Source organism: Amphiura filiformis, chromosome 7, assembly GCF_039555335.1.
Source record: "Amphiura filiformis chromosome 7, Afil_fr2py, whole genome shotgun sequence".
Lineage (NCBI taxonomy): Eukaryota > Metazoa > Echinodermata > Ophiuroidea > Amphilepidida > Amphiuridae > Amphiura > Amphiura filiformis.
The window spans coordinates 22,067,210-22,084,725 of NC_092634.1; the positions used below are offsets into that span (position 1 = coordinate 22,067,210).

A 17,516-nucleotide genomic window follows, 5' to 3' on the forward strand; every position below is an offset into this window, starting at 1 on the left:
TAGAATTTTTTTTCAAATATATATATGAATTTAGACAAACATACGGGATATAATGAACCTTTGACATGACGCCATGATGACATGATTTTATTAGTCGTTTTATATATCACCTATACCGTGTATCATAATACCAGTATTTGTAATTTTATATTATATAGAACTAATATTTTGCATCATAAATGCGCAGTTCATATGCACAGACGATTACTAATCTTCACGACTTCAAAATAACATGTTACAAAGCAGGTAATAGGTGCTGGCCTTGTCCTATTGTACTTGTTCATTTGTGTATGGAGAGCTCACTGACCTGTTAATAGAGGTCAATGGAATAGCTTCTTTATGGGGCACCTCTCCATCGGTTTCAGGGCGCAGTTCATTGAACTCAGCGGGATTCTATTGCAAGTGCTTTTATATTATTACAAAACGGATCGTGGTTATTGCCTTGACAAACCTAATAAATAATTCATACCAAGAATGAATAAGTCCAGGGGTGCGGACATTTCATTGGTCGCAAACCACCGGGATTCGATACAAGTTTGCGTTGTAAATGAATGCGTGAATAAGAGTGTCATCCCTTGGCGCGATATTTGATTTCTGAATATACTCAAGTTGCCGTTGAAAATGCCTAAAATCATCAAGATATTGCAATACTGTCTAAAGTGATGTAAAATTGTGGCAAATTTGTATGATTTATCGCACATAATTTCTGCGTAGCGTGGAGAATCATTTACATAGGATTTTGGAGAAAAATGTGATAATTTTAGGGAAATATAGAATGGCGGAAGAAACAAATAAAACATTTTCCTGGAATGTGTAGACCATACTCTTTCTGTTCCTATTGATTTCTATACTGAAATAATTCTTAAAATGAAGTTGTTGGATGATTTTAGTTGGCATTTCTAGAACGTAAACATGTAGGCAGATAGTAGAGAGGGCACTCTATTCACGAGATTTCTTTTCCAACGCCAAAATAGCACGAATTTTGGTGGGTTGCGAGTGAAGAGTGTCCACACTATCGATGGACTACGTAACTGTTCAATAGGTTTTTGTAAATGAGCTAGTGTTAGTGGGTAAGCTCTACATCTCTTTTGCATTGTTAAGACCAACGCACTGAATGGTCTATTGTTCTATTGTGTCCGATTTGAGCGCTGACATATTGGAAAATGTTGCCAATCAATATTCATGAGAGTGTACATTCAACGTCCAATTTTCGAAATTGGGTGACTTGTGCTTGGCAGGTGTAAAATACATCTGACTGGGCGTTTTAAATACGTAACGCATGAAAGGCATTGGCATCATCGAATGGCTGCCTATAGTGCTATTAGTGTTAGGCCTATGTGTGTGTGTGTGGGGGGGGGGGGGGGTGTGTTTAGTTTCTATAATAATTATTATAAGGCCTACATTTATTTGTCATTCATTTCTTTTCCTTTCTCTGTACTTGCTAAAGTATCACTCCCTCTTCTTATCTCCCTTCCCTTCTCCATCCCCTCTTACGTTTTGTCCCCTCTCATTCCTATCATTTTCCTTACCTTTCTATTTATTTTCGTCTATTTATTTATTTCTCTTTATTTCTTCCTCTTTCTCTCTTCCTCCAGTCCCTCTCATTCTTCATATCCCTCCTCCAACCTCACCCCCTCCCAAGACCTCTCACAGAAGAGCTGCCCCCCTTCAGTACGCCATTGATTATGACATTCTCCTTCTTAAAATAAAATAAAATAAAATCTCAATTTGTAAACAACTTTTATATAGGCCTATACCGGTATACTTATTATATGTTACATGCATACGTAGCTCCCGGGAACGTAGCTATTTAATACCATTATTGTACTATGGCAGCCTTGATGTGTAATCATTCAGCAGGCGCATTCAATTTATTTAAATGAAGCACCTAATGTCAGTTGGGTGACAACGAACTATGCATTAGCGGCTAATGTGTGCCTTTTGTGCTTACCGCTACTCAATCACACCCTTGGGTTTATGTATAACAATAGGTACTTTTCGTTCCATTAAGCGCTTTCACTCGACTTGCATTTGATCACTTATTGACAGTAGCCTGCTAGGTAAAGCGTTAATACACTGTCGGGTCAGCTTACGGATTTAATGGCGGAAGCCCTTTGTCCCAAATAAAAGGTACCTTTCGATGAATAGCTTGTCAGATTTCAAATCGGCACAAGGTTTCAATGCGTTACGTAATCTATTACTTCTCCTTTCTATATAAGCTCCTTGGTTAAGACAACCACGCTAGGTTTTTCGATCAACGTACTATGCGTGTTTGGTCAAGCGAGGATAATTTGTAAAGCAGCAAGTAATGGTGAGGATGTTGCCCTTTTTAACTACTTCTGACTTTTGATTTAGCCCAAAATGAATCAATAAAATGGTGTATAAGATATTTGTGGGGATATTTGGGCGCTATTACAACAATTTAAATAAATGGGCACTTCTGGGTTGGATATATTATAGACTCTATAGAATTTAAGTATGATATATTTTCGATGGTAAATATATTTTCACTTTCAAAGTTTGTAGTTTTCATAATTGCAATTTCTTAATATTATATAAAAGGTGAGAATAAGACTATAAATGTAAGAGTATGGGATAATTTTGATTGTTAATAAATGCGAAACGCCGGCGGTAGACATCAGCAATATCAGGGATTGCCGCGATTCTTGCAGTAGCTTTTATGAATAGAATACAATAGTGGATACAATAGCGGATACAATAGCGGAACAATAGAGCTCTCTTACGGGCAAATAAACCTCGTCGCGTTTTGCTAAATTTCACTTCTTCTTTTTCATGAACTAACCGTTATTTTTTTAAACTTGTGGCAAAACTTCGACCGAAGTTTTTAATGACTGAGTGGGTCTTGTTGAACAATAGGCATCGACTGACTAGCGTTCAGCCTGTAAAGTCCATGAGTATTCACGTTATCTTGTTGCTTTCTTTCGCTGTACTCTCCAAGGTGTGTGATACCAACATTAATTAAGACACATTGTAGCTGCAATGGGCTTTCACATATCAAAAGCTTTACCATCGTCCGGGGTAAATGTGGGATTAATCGTCGAAGTAAACTGTTCTGTTGGAGCGTTCATTTCCATTTTTCTGGATAATATAACAAGAAAAAGAAAACACTATAAGTAAACAATATTGTTGTACAAAACAAATCATATACTTTGAACACTTGCTTGATTTATTACGGTTAATTAGGTTTTACAAATGTAATGTTGTTTCAGCCCTCTTTACAACATAACTCAAGAACCACAGAACCTACAGAAGTATATCTGTGATAATTGAATTCTTCACCCTACAGGCTCACTATGAAATGGTCACTACCATTCGCAGGATGTTGCGAACGACTAAATCGCAACAGTTCAAAATAGTTACTAACCATAAGGTTTCAAATTGCTAACTTTAACATAAAATATGTTTACATCAACACGTATCACATACTTTCCAAAATTCTCCCCCTCCTCCAAAGTTTCTGGTAACATCCGTCCTTTTGTTTCCGGTAAAAGCAGAACTAAGAAACCAGCGATAATTGCTGAAGAGCCGAAAATGACGAGCGGGAGAGGTGGCCAATAATCTCCGATGATTAGTATGATAGGAGACAGAATGGAACTAATACGTGCAGCCATTGAACACAACCCCATACCTGCTCCTCTGTATGAAAAAGAAAATATGTTGTTGGTCTAAGAGACATTTATCTTTTTGAGCATTTTTTGTTCTTGGAATTTAAGGATAACAAAGCTGTTTTATCTTGGAGTAAACATCTTCGTTTTTAAAATAATGTAATGATCGAATCGTCATACTTTTCTTTCTCTTTCACTTTTCTCTCTCTATTTACATGATTTATCACTCTCTATTTTTCTCTGAATGTTCGCAGGGGCGTAGCAAGCGGGTGGACTGGATGGACGAAGTCCATTGGTCCCGAGGGTTCAGGGGCCCCAAGTGAAATGAAATAAGGGATGATAAAGGAGAATGTTAAATGGGCCCCCACTGCTCTATGGGCCCCGAGGCTCTTGCTACGCCTCTGAATGCTCGTCTTCTCTTTCTTTCTCTCCTGTCTATAGCTCGCTCTCGTAAATTTTTTCTTTTCTTGACAGTTGTATTACTTGAACCAAGTATTCTAAGCGGTTTTGTTTCCCGCTTCGGCATTGTTTCCTGTATTTCTCTGTACTTCTCCTTTTCTTCTTTTAACTCGCCTAAATAGCTAGAATAGTAATCTGTACCTTAATATAGTTGGATACATTTCTGCGGTGTAAATGTATATAAGTGAGAAAGTGGCCGATATGCAAAACTTTCCAATCATTGCTACGGTAGTGAGTACAGCTCCGGGTGCTATATAAAGTAAGTTATAAAATAAAATCATAAATCGTAATTTTGTGCAATACTCGTGTTCCATATATGACACTCTCATGGACTAAAAACTAATCTGATGCTCTGTAACCTTTTTCTGTGTTAAAGACGGTAAAGTCCGAGCAATTAGGCCTATACCTAGAATCCCCTTTATCAAACTAGCCATAATATATTATCCAGTGTATGAAAATAGTTGAATAACATTAACATTTGAGACCAAATGAGTTTTCAAAATTGTGTGGCACGCAAATAGAGATGGACAACCTGATACTAGTCACATCAGCAACCAAGAAATGTCTTAAAAAGATAGCGCGATAGGAGTCAGAAAAGCTTTGTATTGGGCTAGTCCAGAAATTAACGGCACCTACCCTAAAGAAGACATGGGAATCCCAAAAAAGTTTGAGTTTCCCCATGTCTTCTTTAGGGGTAAAAAGCCGTCCTCAGCTATATAGGGTACATCCCCCCACACACACACTTTTGAACATGAGAGTCCATGATCATTATTTTTAGAATCCAATTAAATATTCATAGCTGATTGATCATTGATTATCGGTTATCGACTATCGATTAACACCATCTCAAACGCTGCTTACCAGCGTGCTAAGGTAAACTGTGATGAAATCCGTAGGCAGTCAGCCACCTGGACAACCGATTATTTAGAAATGCTTAGTCGCGCTAAAAGTCGATCGATACATGTTAAAATCAGCACAATTCAGAGATACACGTTTTTGCTATGAAATTAATTTTCTCGGTCAAATATAAAGCAATAATTTTTTTTCTTCAGTAATGTCAGTTAAAAACTTGGTGCTTGGATATACATTTTTTTTTGAAAATCCTGGTGTTAAAATTAAGCATCAAATTGTGTCTTTTAGTGTGATATTTTTGATTTTTATAGGCCTTGAATTCGCCTGCGAGCTTTTACGGAATTCATGTTTTAGCGTCTCAAACTAATATAGTTTGCTAAAGAAAGACATTTCCCACCCCTGTAAGGCACATCGTGTGGGTCTATATGTTATAGTTTTGTCAGAATTTCCGTTTTTGTTTTACCCTTTTTCCCTTCATGCTCCGAAAATGTCTAACTCAGTACTTTTATCTCGAGAGCAACCAGCAGAAATAGTCGATATTTCCTTTGTTGTTTATCCAGGTCAATTTTCCATTGAAAGCAAATTGCCCGACCAGCGATTTGGTAGCCCAAATCCCCAATTGAGTGTTCTGGTTAAACATGATCAGTAGGAGCGCTATAATAGGCCTGGGAATTTCTTTGCTATATTGAAGTTCTAGCAACACTGTAGCCATGCCGGTATTCCTATTAAACCCAGGGATATCGATCCACAATGCTAGTATTAGCCTTAGATTTCACGCGTTGATTTTGAAAAATGGTCAGCCGGCAGTAAAAATGGTGAAATGAAAACGCAAATTCTGACAAAACTATGATATATCGCTCACGGTGATGTGCGTTAGAAAGTTGGGAAAAATCCTTCATTAGCGAACTATCTTACTTTGAAAAGCTAAAAGGTTGATCCAAAAAAAAGGCTCGCGGAAAGAGATTAAGGCTATCAAAATCGAAAATCTTACACTAAATGAATAAATTTCACGCCTAAGTTTAACACTAGAATTTGAAAAAACAATACAGTATCAAGCACTACAATTTTTCCTGACATTTACTGAAAAAATGAAAATGATTGCTTTTCATTTGGCCGAGAAAATTAATTTTACATCGAAAAGGTGTAACTAAAAATTTAGCTCATTTCAACACCAAATTCGATCGTTTGTATTGCCTCATTAAATGACTGAGTGAGCCTTGCATAACAAAAGAATCGGTTTTCCAGGATGCTAACTGTAGGCTTGATACTCTATGTACTGCTGGCTATGTTCTTTCTTTGCTTTGTTTTTTCTTATTTCATTTGTCTTATGATTTACGAGGTCAGATGTCAAATTTGTCTTCTTTAGGGGTAGGGCCAAAAATATCTGGAAGCGTCCATTATTAGTGTTTGCAATATTAGGGAATTGCCGTTCTTGTAGGACATAAATTAACGATAAGGGATGTTGATATAAAAAATAAATATGTGCATGTAAGTAACTGAGATGTGTTGTTGTTGTTGTTGTTGTTGTTATTGTTATTATTATTATTATTATTATTATTATTATTATTATTATTATTATTATTATTATTAGTGTTATTATTATTATTATTATTATTATTATTATTATATATATATATATATTGGTACGTGAACCTAGATATTTCGTGAAAAAGACTAGGAGTGAACTGAAATAACTTACGAGCTCCGATGGTGCCAAGACACGCAACGCCTCCAATAACAAGTAAAGCACATAGATTAGGCTTTCTCCCAAGCCACTCAATTCCAAACAGAATCCATATTAAAGCTGGTATTTCAACCAAGGCAGACAGGAAGAAGGCTAAATAGGGATCGGAACCAAGACTTGATGTGCTGAGAGCAAGACCGTAATAAACCATTGAATTGACGGCCCTGAAAGAGAGCAAACTATTATTGTCAGGGTTATTGTACACTTAAGACACATACACTGTTGTATACTTGCCCAGCAAACACAAATGTTTTTAAAACGTTATAAAGGTGTTATAAACACGTTTTCCAAATGTCGGATTATATAAAGATCAATTCATGAAAATATCTTTAACGTTTTATATGAAAAAAAAACCCATTGCAGCATTTCTATGTCCCTGAAAGAACTGTATCGTCGGAAACTTAATTGTTTATGTATTTTAATTAAATAACTGGTGTGGTTGAGGAATAAATCTGCTATCACATACTTTTTGATTTTTAACAATTGACCACACCGTTCTTAAAATATACGAATTTTACGAAACTCCCTCATTTTCAAACCTTTACACGGATTCAAATATCATTAAATAACTGGTGTGGTTGAGGAATAAATCTGGTATCACATACTTTTTGATTTTTAACAATTGACCACACCGTTCTTAAAATATACGAATTTTACGAAACTCCCTCATTTTCAAACCTTTACACGGATTCAAATATCAATCGATGATCTGTATTCGGAGTGCTAATCACTGCGCATTAGGGTGGGGCGAAAAACACTTTTTTTCTCGGATCGACTTGGAACTCTCGGAGAATTTAACTAGGGTACATACTACTACTGGGCTAAAGTATAAGTAAGATCGGAGCATGTTTTACCCAGGCAGTACTTTCACAAAATCCCTACTTATTTGCTATTTCTTCCTGTATAACTCTATCGGAGAAATAAGTAGAAACAATTCTTTGAACAAGTTCATTTGGATTGTTAGATTTCACTGTTAACATAGTTCGTTTTATGCAAATCCAAGAAAAATGAAGATGTTAAACTCACATTTTTAGTGACGTTTCACCACTACACTAGAGGTTCCTGTTGCCTATAAAAGGAAGCAGTCAGATGTGGTGGGTTGCCAGTCTGAAGAAACCACTAGTGTAGTGGTGAAACGTCACTAAAAATGTGAGTTTAACATCTTCATTTTTCTTGGATTTGCATAAAACGAACTATGTTAACAGTAAGTAGAAACAACCTGGGAAAAGTAGGCATTGAGATGACATCATAGCCATAATTAAACAATTTCGGTAGTTTGTTTGGACCCTCTAGAACATCACCAAATAGCAAGCAGTCTCTAATTGGTTACCATTATTTTTTGCTAAAGACATGTATTTAGTTAAATATTGAAGATATTTGAGTTGCTAAATTAAGGGGTAGGGGTAGCATTATGCAGCATTTCCCCAGTTCTACTGAGTCAAATTACACAATCTTGGTCTTGTTGGGTAGATATGAACTGCAAAAGTATAAACAATACATGAAATATGATTTTAGAGCAGTTCTGACTTGACCAGTGGTTAAAGGGTCATATGACACTTGATTTGTAGTAATTTTCAAGGCTGTGTGACCTTTTGATCTCTGGTCAAAACATGGATAGCCGAAAATCATATATCATTTATTTTTGCCAATGCTGCAATTCATATCTATGCAACAATACCACATTTGGGAATTTTGACTGAGTAGAACTGGGAAAATGCTCAATAATGATACCCTATAATGCTAAGAAATAGCAAATAAGTAGGGATTTTGTGAAAATCTACTGCCTGGGTGAAACATGCTTCGATCTTCCTGATATTTCAGCACAATACTAGTTTGTACCCCAGTAAAATTTTCCGAGAGTTCCAAGTCGATCCGAGAAAAAAAAGTGTTTTTCGCCCCACCCTACTGCGCATCGTCAGCGCATGAGGCGTCTATTGTCATTGATATACAGGGTGTCCCAAAAAAAAGAGGCCCCTCATTGCGCCCTCGTTTTCGCCTATTTCTGAAAAGTTGATATGGTATGTAAAGAAACCTTCAATTGTTAGCTTTAATAAACCAAAACAATTATTTCAATCGGCTCTCAACATTCAGGACTAGGGCTGAAACCTGTATTTCGTGAAGGAGGCAACCAGGTAGAGGGCAGAGCAGCACAGTAAACTCACTTCAAAAGAACCAAAGACAAACTAAACAGCCCTTTTCAGGGCTAGCTTTTATTCCAAAAAGATAAATGACTTACGTTGTCAAAAAAGAAGACAAGAAACAATAAAGTAAGAAAGTAAGAAACATAATAAAACAAAAAGGCATAAAATAACCGAGAAAAACATAAGTAATTGCAAGTATAGCAAAAGAAGTCCCATCTCACATCAATTTCGCCCAAATTAATGACACTTATGACACTTAACAAAATCCATAACCCATAAGCCCACCGGTAAAGCCCATTCTCTAAAATAAAGTTGTTATTTTATAAAGTTATCATCGAGGAATGTTTTATATTCATGCATGATATATGCACTTTTCAATCTTTAAAGTAGCCAAACCTCCTCCGTGGACAGAGTGAAAAACGGATACATTTCTTTAAAAGGGCATATCTTCAAAAGTTATGAGCCGATTGAAATAATTGTTTCGGTTTATTAAAGCTAACGGGTAAAGGCTTCTTTACATACCAACATATACTTGATCAACTTTTCTAAAATAGGAGAAAAGAGGGCGCAATGAGGGGCCTCTTTTCTTTGGTACACCCTGTATATTTGACTCGGTGGAACGGATTGAAAATGAGGTGGTTTGTAAAATTCTTTTATTTCAAAAACGAAGTGGTCAATTGTCAAAATAGTATGTGATAGTTGATATACCATATCTCTCAACCACATCGATTATTATTTATGTTTGCTTTATGCGTTAAAATACCCACAAGAATTAAGTTCCCGACGATACATTTCTTTCAGGAACACCCTATACACATACACTCTTATTATACGGAATTTATTATAATAAATACAGTGTTGAACAATTTAATAAAGTGCTATTCAAAGGTTCACATTATAGATAATTATTCGGTTATTTTTCTAGTCAAGAGCAGGTGTCATAAATGATCAATACTGCTTCTACACGTACGCAATTTATTCCACTTGAAATCCATACACCCCCTGTGGAAGACAAATGGAGTTACGTTACCTGAATGAATCACTCCATCTAAAATCTACACTCCCTGTGTGGGAGATTAAAATCATGTCTTGCATGAAAATTAATGTTGTATAACAGCTTTTATATTACATTACCAGTTAAACATTAGATTCAGTGTCCTCCATCTGAGTGTTGGTGTGCGAAATATGTCTATAGCATTTGGTTTCTTCTCATTTTTCTCTGTAAGTATCTGTAAAAGTAATTGCAAGACCATTTTAAAGGTAATTCTTTTACCCTCCTTCAGCTCATACCGTAAAGATTCGCCTAATGGCGCACTTGGGCTCCTTTGCCTTGGGGTAAATTTCATGTGCAAATAGAGAGCTCCCTCCTCTGAAATCCCAACAAGAATGGCTCCGTGCCCTTATTTGCTGGTGGGAATTTTAAGGGAGGGCACTTTTAGGTTGTGTCTAAAATTACACTAATGTCAAGGGAACCCATAGCGCCATCAGGCGAACCTTTACAGTATACAGGCTTATTATTAATCAATAACTTAATTTTTAAGGGATATTCTTTAAGGTGAGCTCATGTTTTCAGACTTTAGTTTGACAAATATTAAAATGTCACCTTTTCTTTTTCCTCGTCTGTGAAGAGGGGTTCTGGTAACTTAGCGTTATTAACTCTTGACACATCTTGAATGATCTGCTCTGCTTCATCAAATCTGCCTTTTGACATTAGCCATCTGGGAGATTCTGTGATTACACTGAAAAAAGATATGGTGGATATGAAATCTTAGCCTTCAGAACATCATTTAGCAGAATATTAATATTTAATAGGCAGCATTGCCGGTGCCGGAGCAGGTGCAAGCGGCTATAATTAAAGACAGAGATAAAAACAATTTATCGCGTCTGATGTCACTGTCAATTACGATCCTTGATTGGTTTACACAGGCTATTCAGCGCGTAAAAGGAAGACCGATCTATCTGGTGCTGATCGGAGAAAAGGAATAGCTGCAAATGGCGAAAAATACGTACTTTTACAAGGCAAAAAGCAGCTTTTCTAGGCATTTTCGACATGGTGCCTTCACCAAAGAAAGTTTCCTACTATAAAGACCTAACTTTTGAGATGGTTTGCATGTCGAAAGGTGCAAAATTAACAATAAGGCGCCCGGTTATAAATCCGCGTTCAGCAAGTCATCATCACGACACTTGTAAACAAACCGTGCTCGAGTTTGATTGACAGGTGACGTCAGACGCGATAAATTGTCTTTATCTTTGTCTTTCATTATATTAAATTGTTTGCCGACAAAGCTCTCGTCTGCCACCCACCCCCAGTGGGGCATGGCGTAAAGTCATAAGGGCACGTGCCTCCCCAATCAATTAGAAAATTTAGAAAATCCCAAAGGAAAATGACCGAAAAACGTCTTGTGCCGCTTTTAATCAGGCCCCGAATAGGATGACTCACCCCTCTCATATAGGCTTGAAATTGCTAATTTTATGTTGGCGTCTTTCAAACTTTGCCGTCCTCGGCAACCGTACCGATGGCCCTAATTGTTAATTGTGATTTTACCCTTTCGTCGTTAACTAAACATATTTCGAGATTAAAACAAAGCAAATTGAACAGAACAAACGGTATTTGAGAGCTAAGACTACGCCCTTGACGTTGATGTAAGCATCATGCCACAACGGTATTTTCTAATTGCCAAAGAGGGCGCTTTTCACTTGCACCATTTTTTTTTAGACAGGCTGTATACATATTTATTATAAAGAACTAAATTATGCAAATTGCAATTTACGTCTTTTGTGCTTCAGTTTCAAACTTTAATCTCTAAACTGGAATCACGATTTAATGCAATTAGAGGCTCGGTGGCGCAGCGGTCTAAGACTTGCGAGGTAGTTTGAGGTCCTAAGTTTGAATCCCCGCGGCGCCAACGAGGCTCTTCACATATACCCCTCCACACCTAGGTGTACAAATTGTTACCAGCTTTATTCAATGCCGGTAAGGTACCTGACTCGTTGTAGAAGAGGTATAGCGATCCCACGCATGCAGCAATATTTCTTGGAGGAGTCTGGTCCAATCGCTCGATACACAGATGAGCACTCCGACCTGTGAACAAGCTCCTTTACCACTTAACTTTTAAAGCCACTTTTATTTTTGAGCCGAACAACTTAGGCAAAGCAAAGAAAATTGGAATTTACGACCAGCGCCGATGTCGCCAATACGTATCACTGCTTCGTTCGTGTTATGGTACGATCTTTAGTTGTGTAGATCACCGTCGTCACGCACGCCATGTACGTACTGTGTATGCGTTCGACTAATAACTCCATCGTAATAATAAAACGACGGCACCTAGAGTCTTGATTTTGCAGGGTATGTTGGTGTAATAAAGTACAATATAATCGTGTAAAACAGAATTTGAAAAATATTGAGGGCGTCCTCTCAGCAAATATTATCATATGGCCAGGTGGTGGTCGCATTGCATTCTCTAAATTCAGTAAATTTTCATCGTCAACCGTGTAATTGAATGGGATTATTTTGAAATTTTAAAACGCTTGAAATATCACAAACAAATAGGCCTATGTTAATAAATAATATAAATACAAGCTAAAACCGTTGGGGTTCGATAATGAACCCCACAAAACGAACCGAGTATATGGGAAAATGCCATACGACCGGGCGGTTTCACAAGTTGCCGGCTCTATCATGCCATTCGCCGCCTGCATATGGCTTTAATTAGGGCCTATCACGTATGAACTCGCTGACGTTAATTAAACATTTTAGTGTTATATGAGAAGATCGAGGCAAATAGAACATGATAACTCACGGTATCAGTAAGAAAAGTAGAATGGTAGGCGCTGATATTACAAGCTGTAGTATCCACCAGTCTCGAATATAATACGCCAATGGAGTAAGGAGCATATAACCGATTGAAAACATAAATTGAGTTGCCATACCAGCATACATACGCTTAGATGGCCCTACAAATTCAGTAACTGAAATGAAAAAAGAAGTTTGCATACATAATATGTGATGTGGGGGCACGGTGGCGCAGCGGTACGGGCTCTACCTCGCAATCGGAGGGTTGCGAGTTCGAAGCCCCGGCGGTGCCATCGTGTTGTGCACTTGGGCAAGGCACTTTACCTCACTTGCCTCTCTTTACCCAGGGGTGAAATGGGGAGATGTTAGGGATATTGTCCATTGAGAGCCGCCCAAAGGTATGAGCATGCCTTGGGCATTGTATGGTAGCTGACATATTCTAACGACGGCGGAATAAATGTAAAGCGCTTTGATACACGTGAAAGGCGCTATATAAATGTCAACATTTATGTGATCAAGCAAAATCAGTCAGAAGTAGGCCCAGGTTAATTTTGTGATTATTACATTTGCATTTCAAGCTCCACCTTCGGCTGCAAAGTTACAACAATTTGAAAACCGGTACATTAAAAAGAAAGAAACGGAGAAAATCAAGTTTAAAGTTGGGAGTACTTTAATTGAGTCATTTTTAGCACACCTAAAATATATGTAAAAATACATAGTCAACTTAGCAACGATACCTTGAATACCAGCCTGGTACTAAAAATACCAACGATACCTTAAACCTTTGGTTTCAGATATAGCTACGAAATTAGGCATAACAAAACGCTAAATCGGAGCTTCTTTGGGAATAATTTCATGATTTTTGGCAATTATTGAAGTTGCATGGGGTCGGAAAAGTCACTTTTTTGACATTTCCTTCGGAATTTCATCAAAAAATATTTTCATGTGAAGAATGTTTTTCCCTCTCATTTTTGAAAAAAGTCAATTTTGATTTTCCCACCCATACACACATTATTTGGCCCATATCTCAAAACTAGGATTGTCGAGTTCCGACTGATTGTGCTTGATCGCGTCACATATATTAAAATTAATAAACAATTCACTTTTTTTACACTTCCGCTGGGATCACTGAATGTGCTTTTAAATAACATTCTGTCTTCCAGGAGGAATTTCCCATGATAATGCAACAACAGGTGGTTGGTAAGAAGACATGAATCAGAATTTTACGAACAAGTATACATACATAAATATATAATCAATATCATCCACAAACCTAAAACAAACTGTGCAACAAACACACCAATCATTGAGGCTCCTACAAGAAACCTGAATATTGTGTAAGCGATATAGTTTGGTGAGAAGGCTACTGCAACACCACTGGCAAACAATAACCCTGCTGTCAGAAAATACGTGTAGTACCTGCCAATCCTGCAAAAGAAAAAAAAAAAGAAAAAGAAAAACGCAGTGATTTATAGTGCGCTACGCACAGGCATAACGCCTAGATGTTGATCCACATGCCTCAGCACACTTTACAGGTTGTCGCTGACCACTACGGTCCCACATCATTCCATTAACCATAAAACAACAATTCAGGGAACCTTCACAACCAGGATCAGCTCCCCGAGTTTCGTACTGGTTACAACGAAACAAATTAGCAGTAAGTTCCTTGTCCAGGGGAATTTCAAGCAAACACAATTTTTTCCACGAGAGCGTACTATAGGTACCGCCAGGGTTCGAACCCGCAACCTCTCGTACCATAGTCGAACGCCTTATCGATTAAAGGGCAGGTCTATTGCAAAAACAAGTTATCTCTATTCGAAGAGAATAATTATTACATTACAAGTTGACACTCGTTGCAATTTTTGTATGCGTATTTCTCCTGAAAAAAGAGAGATTGTGTGGGTAAAGTTCGGGCTCGTACGTGTTCTTCCCCCGTTGAAGCGAAATTAATTTTCAAGGCAGCGGGCTGATGACGTAAGTAAATGAAGCGGACACTATAGCGTGCTCTCATTTACTTGTGTGATACAATCACAATCACTTTGACAAGTTTAACATTAGCAACAATGAGTTGTACTATAAGTTACCATAACAATGCTGCATAACTATATGCAGACTATTGTTCTCATTTGGGAAACAAAGCCTCACACAGTATTGTTACTATGCGTTTGCTTTGTAATATTTCATCCAACTGAAACTATAATTACCTATAGCATTGCAATATCGCACAGGGAAATCAGAAACATGAGTTTGCAAGAAGTATATAGAAGCTCACATATTTTAGGCTAAACTTTGGAACCTTATGATGATACATTTTTTGAAATACAAAGTACAGTAAAAGGGGTAACTTTGGTATGTATGGGTTAACTTAAAATGGTTTTCTGTGAAAAAAAATAATTTCGATTCCAAGAAAATAATTTTATGACTTGTAAAAAGTCACCTGCAAAAGCTGGTAAAGTTATCACTAAATGGCAAAGTTACCCCGTTTATGGTATGTTTGTGTAGGTGATACTTGCATATCAGAAAGAGGTCCAAATACCAATGATCCCACCAAAAGTCCTGCGAAATATATGGACTGTGCCAAACCAGACAAACTGGACTTCGAGCAAACTAAATCAAACTGAAAAATAAATAAATAAATCAAACTGAAAAATAAATAAATAAATAAATAAATAAATAAATAAATAAATAAATAAATAAATAAATAAATAAATAAATTCAGCCAAGTAAAAAAAAAAACATAAGAGAAAAAAAGGAGAGGAATGAGAAAACGAAGAAGAAGAAGAGGAAGACGACGACGACGATGACGACGGCGACGACGATGATGATGATGATGATGATGAAGATGATGATGATGATGATGATGATGATGATGATGATGATGATGATGATGATGATGATGATGATGATGATGATGACGAGATCGACGACATTATTCACAATACAATAAGAACATCAATTTCTAAAAAATATAATTACCTCAGTTATAATTGTACTTTTCAACTGCGATGTATCATAAACCCATCCTTCATCGCAACGAAGCGTGTCATTGGTATAATGCGGTGTAATTACCCCCGGGTAAAATGGGACATTCGTCAAATTATATCTATCACAAAACACAATGAGAATGTATGTACTTGTACAAAAGCCGACAGCAGCGAAAGGCATTTAATACATGATGTAGAAACTACACAAATGAATTTCCCTTTCTAAAATCATACTTGCTTTGGGAGTGAAAACACAGAGGTATCTGGCTCATAGCCACTTCACTTTGTGAGATGAGCATTACAAGATATAAGATGCATTGCTTACATTTACAAGAATCCTTAAACGAATCAGTCCGGTTTAGAAAAAAGCTTTGTTTAGCTGAGAAACAATTGAGAAATGGCGTAATAACTCATTCAATCACACTAGGGGCAAAACACATTGACACCTGTTGCCAAAAGTCAACATGACAATCAATAATTACCTAAAGCGGAAGTCACTTTCTGGAAAGCTGAAATGAACAAGGTCATCTGCTGTAAAACTGAGTGAGCGATTTGGGTTTTAGCCAATGAGGTAGAGCGCTTTTTGCTGTGTTGGGTAGAGCTCGCCACCTCATTGGTCAAATACCAATCGCTTGTCGCTCAGCAATAGCGTATAATTTCAGCTCTAAAAATGATTTTAAATCAGGACCATATGACAAATTTGTTAAGTGTAGACATTGATCTCAGGTCCCGGGCTAAGATACGTGGACCTAATTCCTATGAAGAAGAATCGTTAAAAACTGTGTGGCCTAATGTTCAAAAGCATGTCTTACCGTAAGCAATTGTCGTATTCATATGGCTCGTGCTCCTTTGTCTGTAGTGGAATACTAGCATCTCTCTTTGCATCATCACAGAGTTCTGGCGTAAGTTCAGGCCAGCTTGAACAGTCTTCATTTTCCAATTCAGGAACAGCACACCAGTGATCAGATTCACCGGCTAAAAACACCTAAACATCATTACAAAGACAACAAAGAATGAATGTTGCATCGGGTTGAATGTATAAACAATGGATTCCCCGAGGTTAATGGTATACCGTAAAAATTCGATAATAAGCATATGTGTCTATTAACGAGTTGCGCGGACAATAATGAACTTTATGGGTAGTTTGTTAAACTTTTTCATTTTTTACTTATAGATATCTGTAACACATATATTTGAAAAAAAGAAGAAAAGTAACAAATTACCCTGGAAGTTCGTTCTTCGTTAATAGGCACATATGCTTATTGTTGAATTTTTACGGTACTCATGATTCGATGCATTTTAAATACTTGTTAATGCTATATTGACACCTTTGATGTTATATAATGTTATATATCTCGGCATAGGAAATTAAACCTAAAAAGCAATGAATACTTACCGGAACCAGCGAGTGGAATCCACTTAAAATTGCCACTGTGCATATCAGAAAATTCACTCGACGCTGATATCGACCAAACTCACCAAGCTGAATGATTATATCATCAAATCTCATGATAATTTAATCCCGGATTCAATCTGTCAAGAGAAAAGCAATGATTGGATGTAATGCAGTGTAATATTCGTCTGGATCTTGTCATGTGAAGTGTCTTGGGTATTCAAAATTGGGAAAATATGCAATAAAAGGACTTTTACTTTACAATTAAATGTAAAGAGATACTTAACTAAAACCTAACAATCACTTGCAATCAATTTATAACTGTACGCTACATAACCAAAGATGACAATCACTACTTTGATATCAAATGAACAAGCAATAAATAACCTCGTTCCAAATAGCAAATCAGTTTATAATGTGTAAATAAAACCGTTCCTACGTTGTATCTATATCTGCTATTCAAAATCAAAATAAATAATGATCGAAGTTCAAAAGTTCGATTCGATCGCAGTATGCTTCAGTCA

General features: G+C 36.9%; 1 protein-coding gene across 1 annotated transcript in view; it reads right to left on the reverse strand.

Moving 5' to 3' along the window:
* LOC140157715 (organic cation transporter protein-like) overlaps positions 1 to 17,109 on the reverse strand; it is a 35,850-nt gene extending 18,741 nt beyond the window's left edge. Inside the window, exons 1-10 of the mRNA XM_072180957.1 lie at positions 16,996 to 17,109; positions 16,412 to 16,584; positions 15,592 to 15,718; positions 15,129 to 15,232; positions 13,889 to 14,043; positions 12,623 to 12,791; positions 10,426 to 10,561; positions 9,957 to 10,051; positions 6,637 to 6,845; positions 3,650 to 3,657 (exon numbers count right to left, since the gene is read on the reverse strand). Coding sequence (XP_072037058.1) covers positions 3,650 to 3,657; positions 6,637 to 6,845; positions 9,957 to 10,051; positions 10,426 to 10,561; positions 12,623 to 12,791; positions 13,889 to 14,043; positions 15,129 to 15,232; positions 15,592 to 15,718; positions 16,412 to 16,584; positions 16,996 to 17,109 — 1,290 coding nt within the window. The remainder of the gene's footprint in view (positions 1 to 3,649; positions 3,658 to 6,636; positions 6,846 to 9,956; positions 10,052 to 10,425; positions 10,562 to 12,622; positions 12,792 to 13,888; positions 14,044 to 15,128; positions 15,233 to 15,591; positions 15,719 to 16,411; positions 16,585 to 16,995) is intronic.
* Between the last annotated feature and the right edge of the window lie 407 nt (positions 17,110 to 17,516).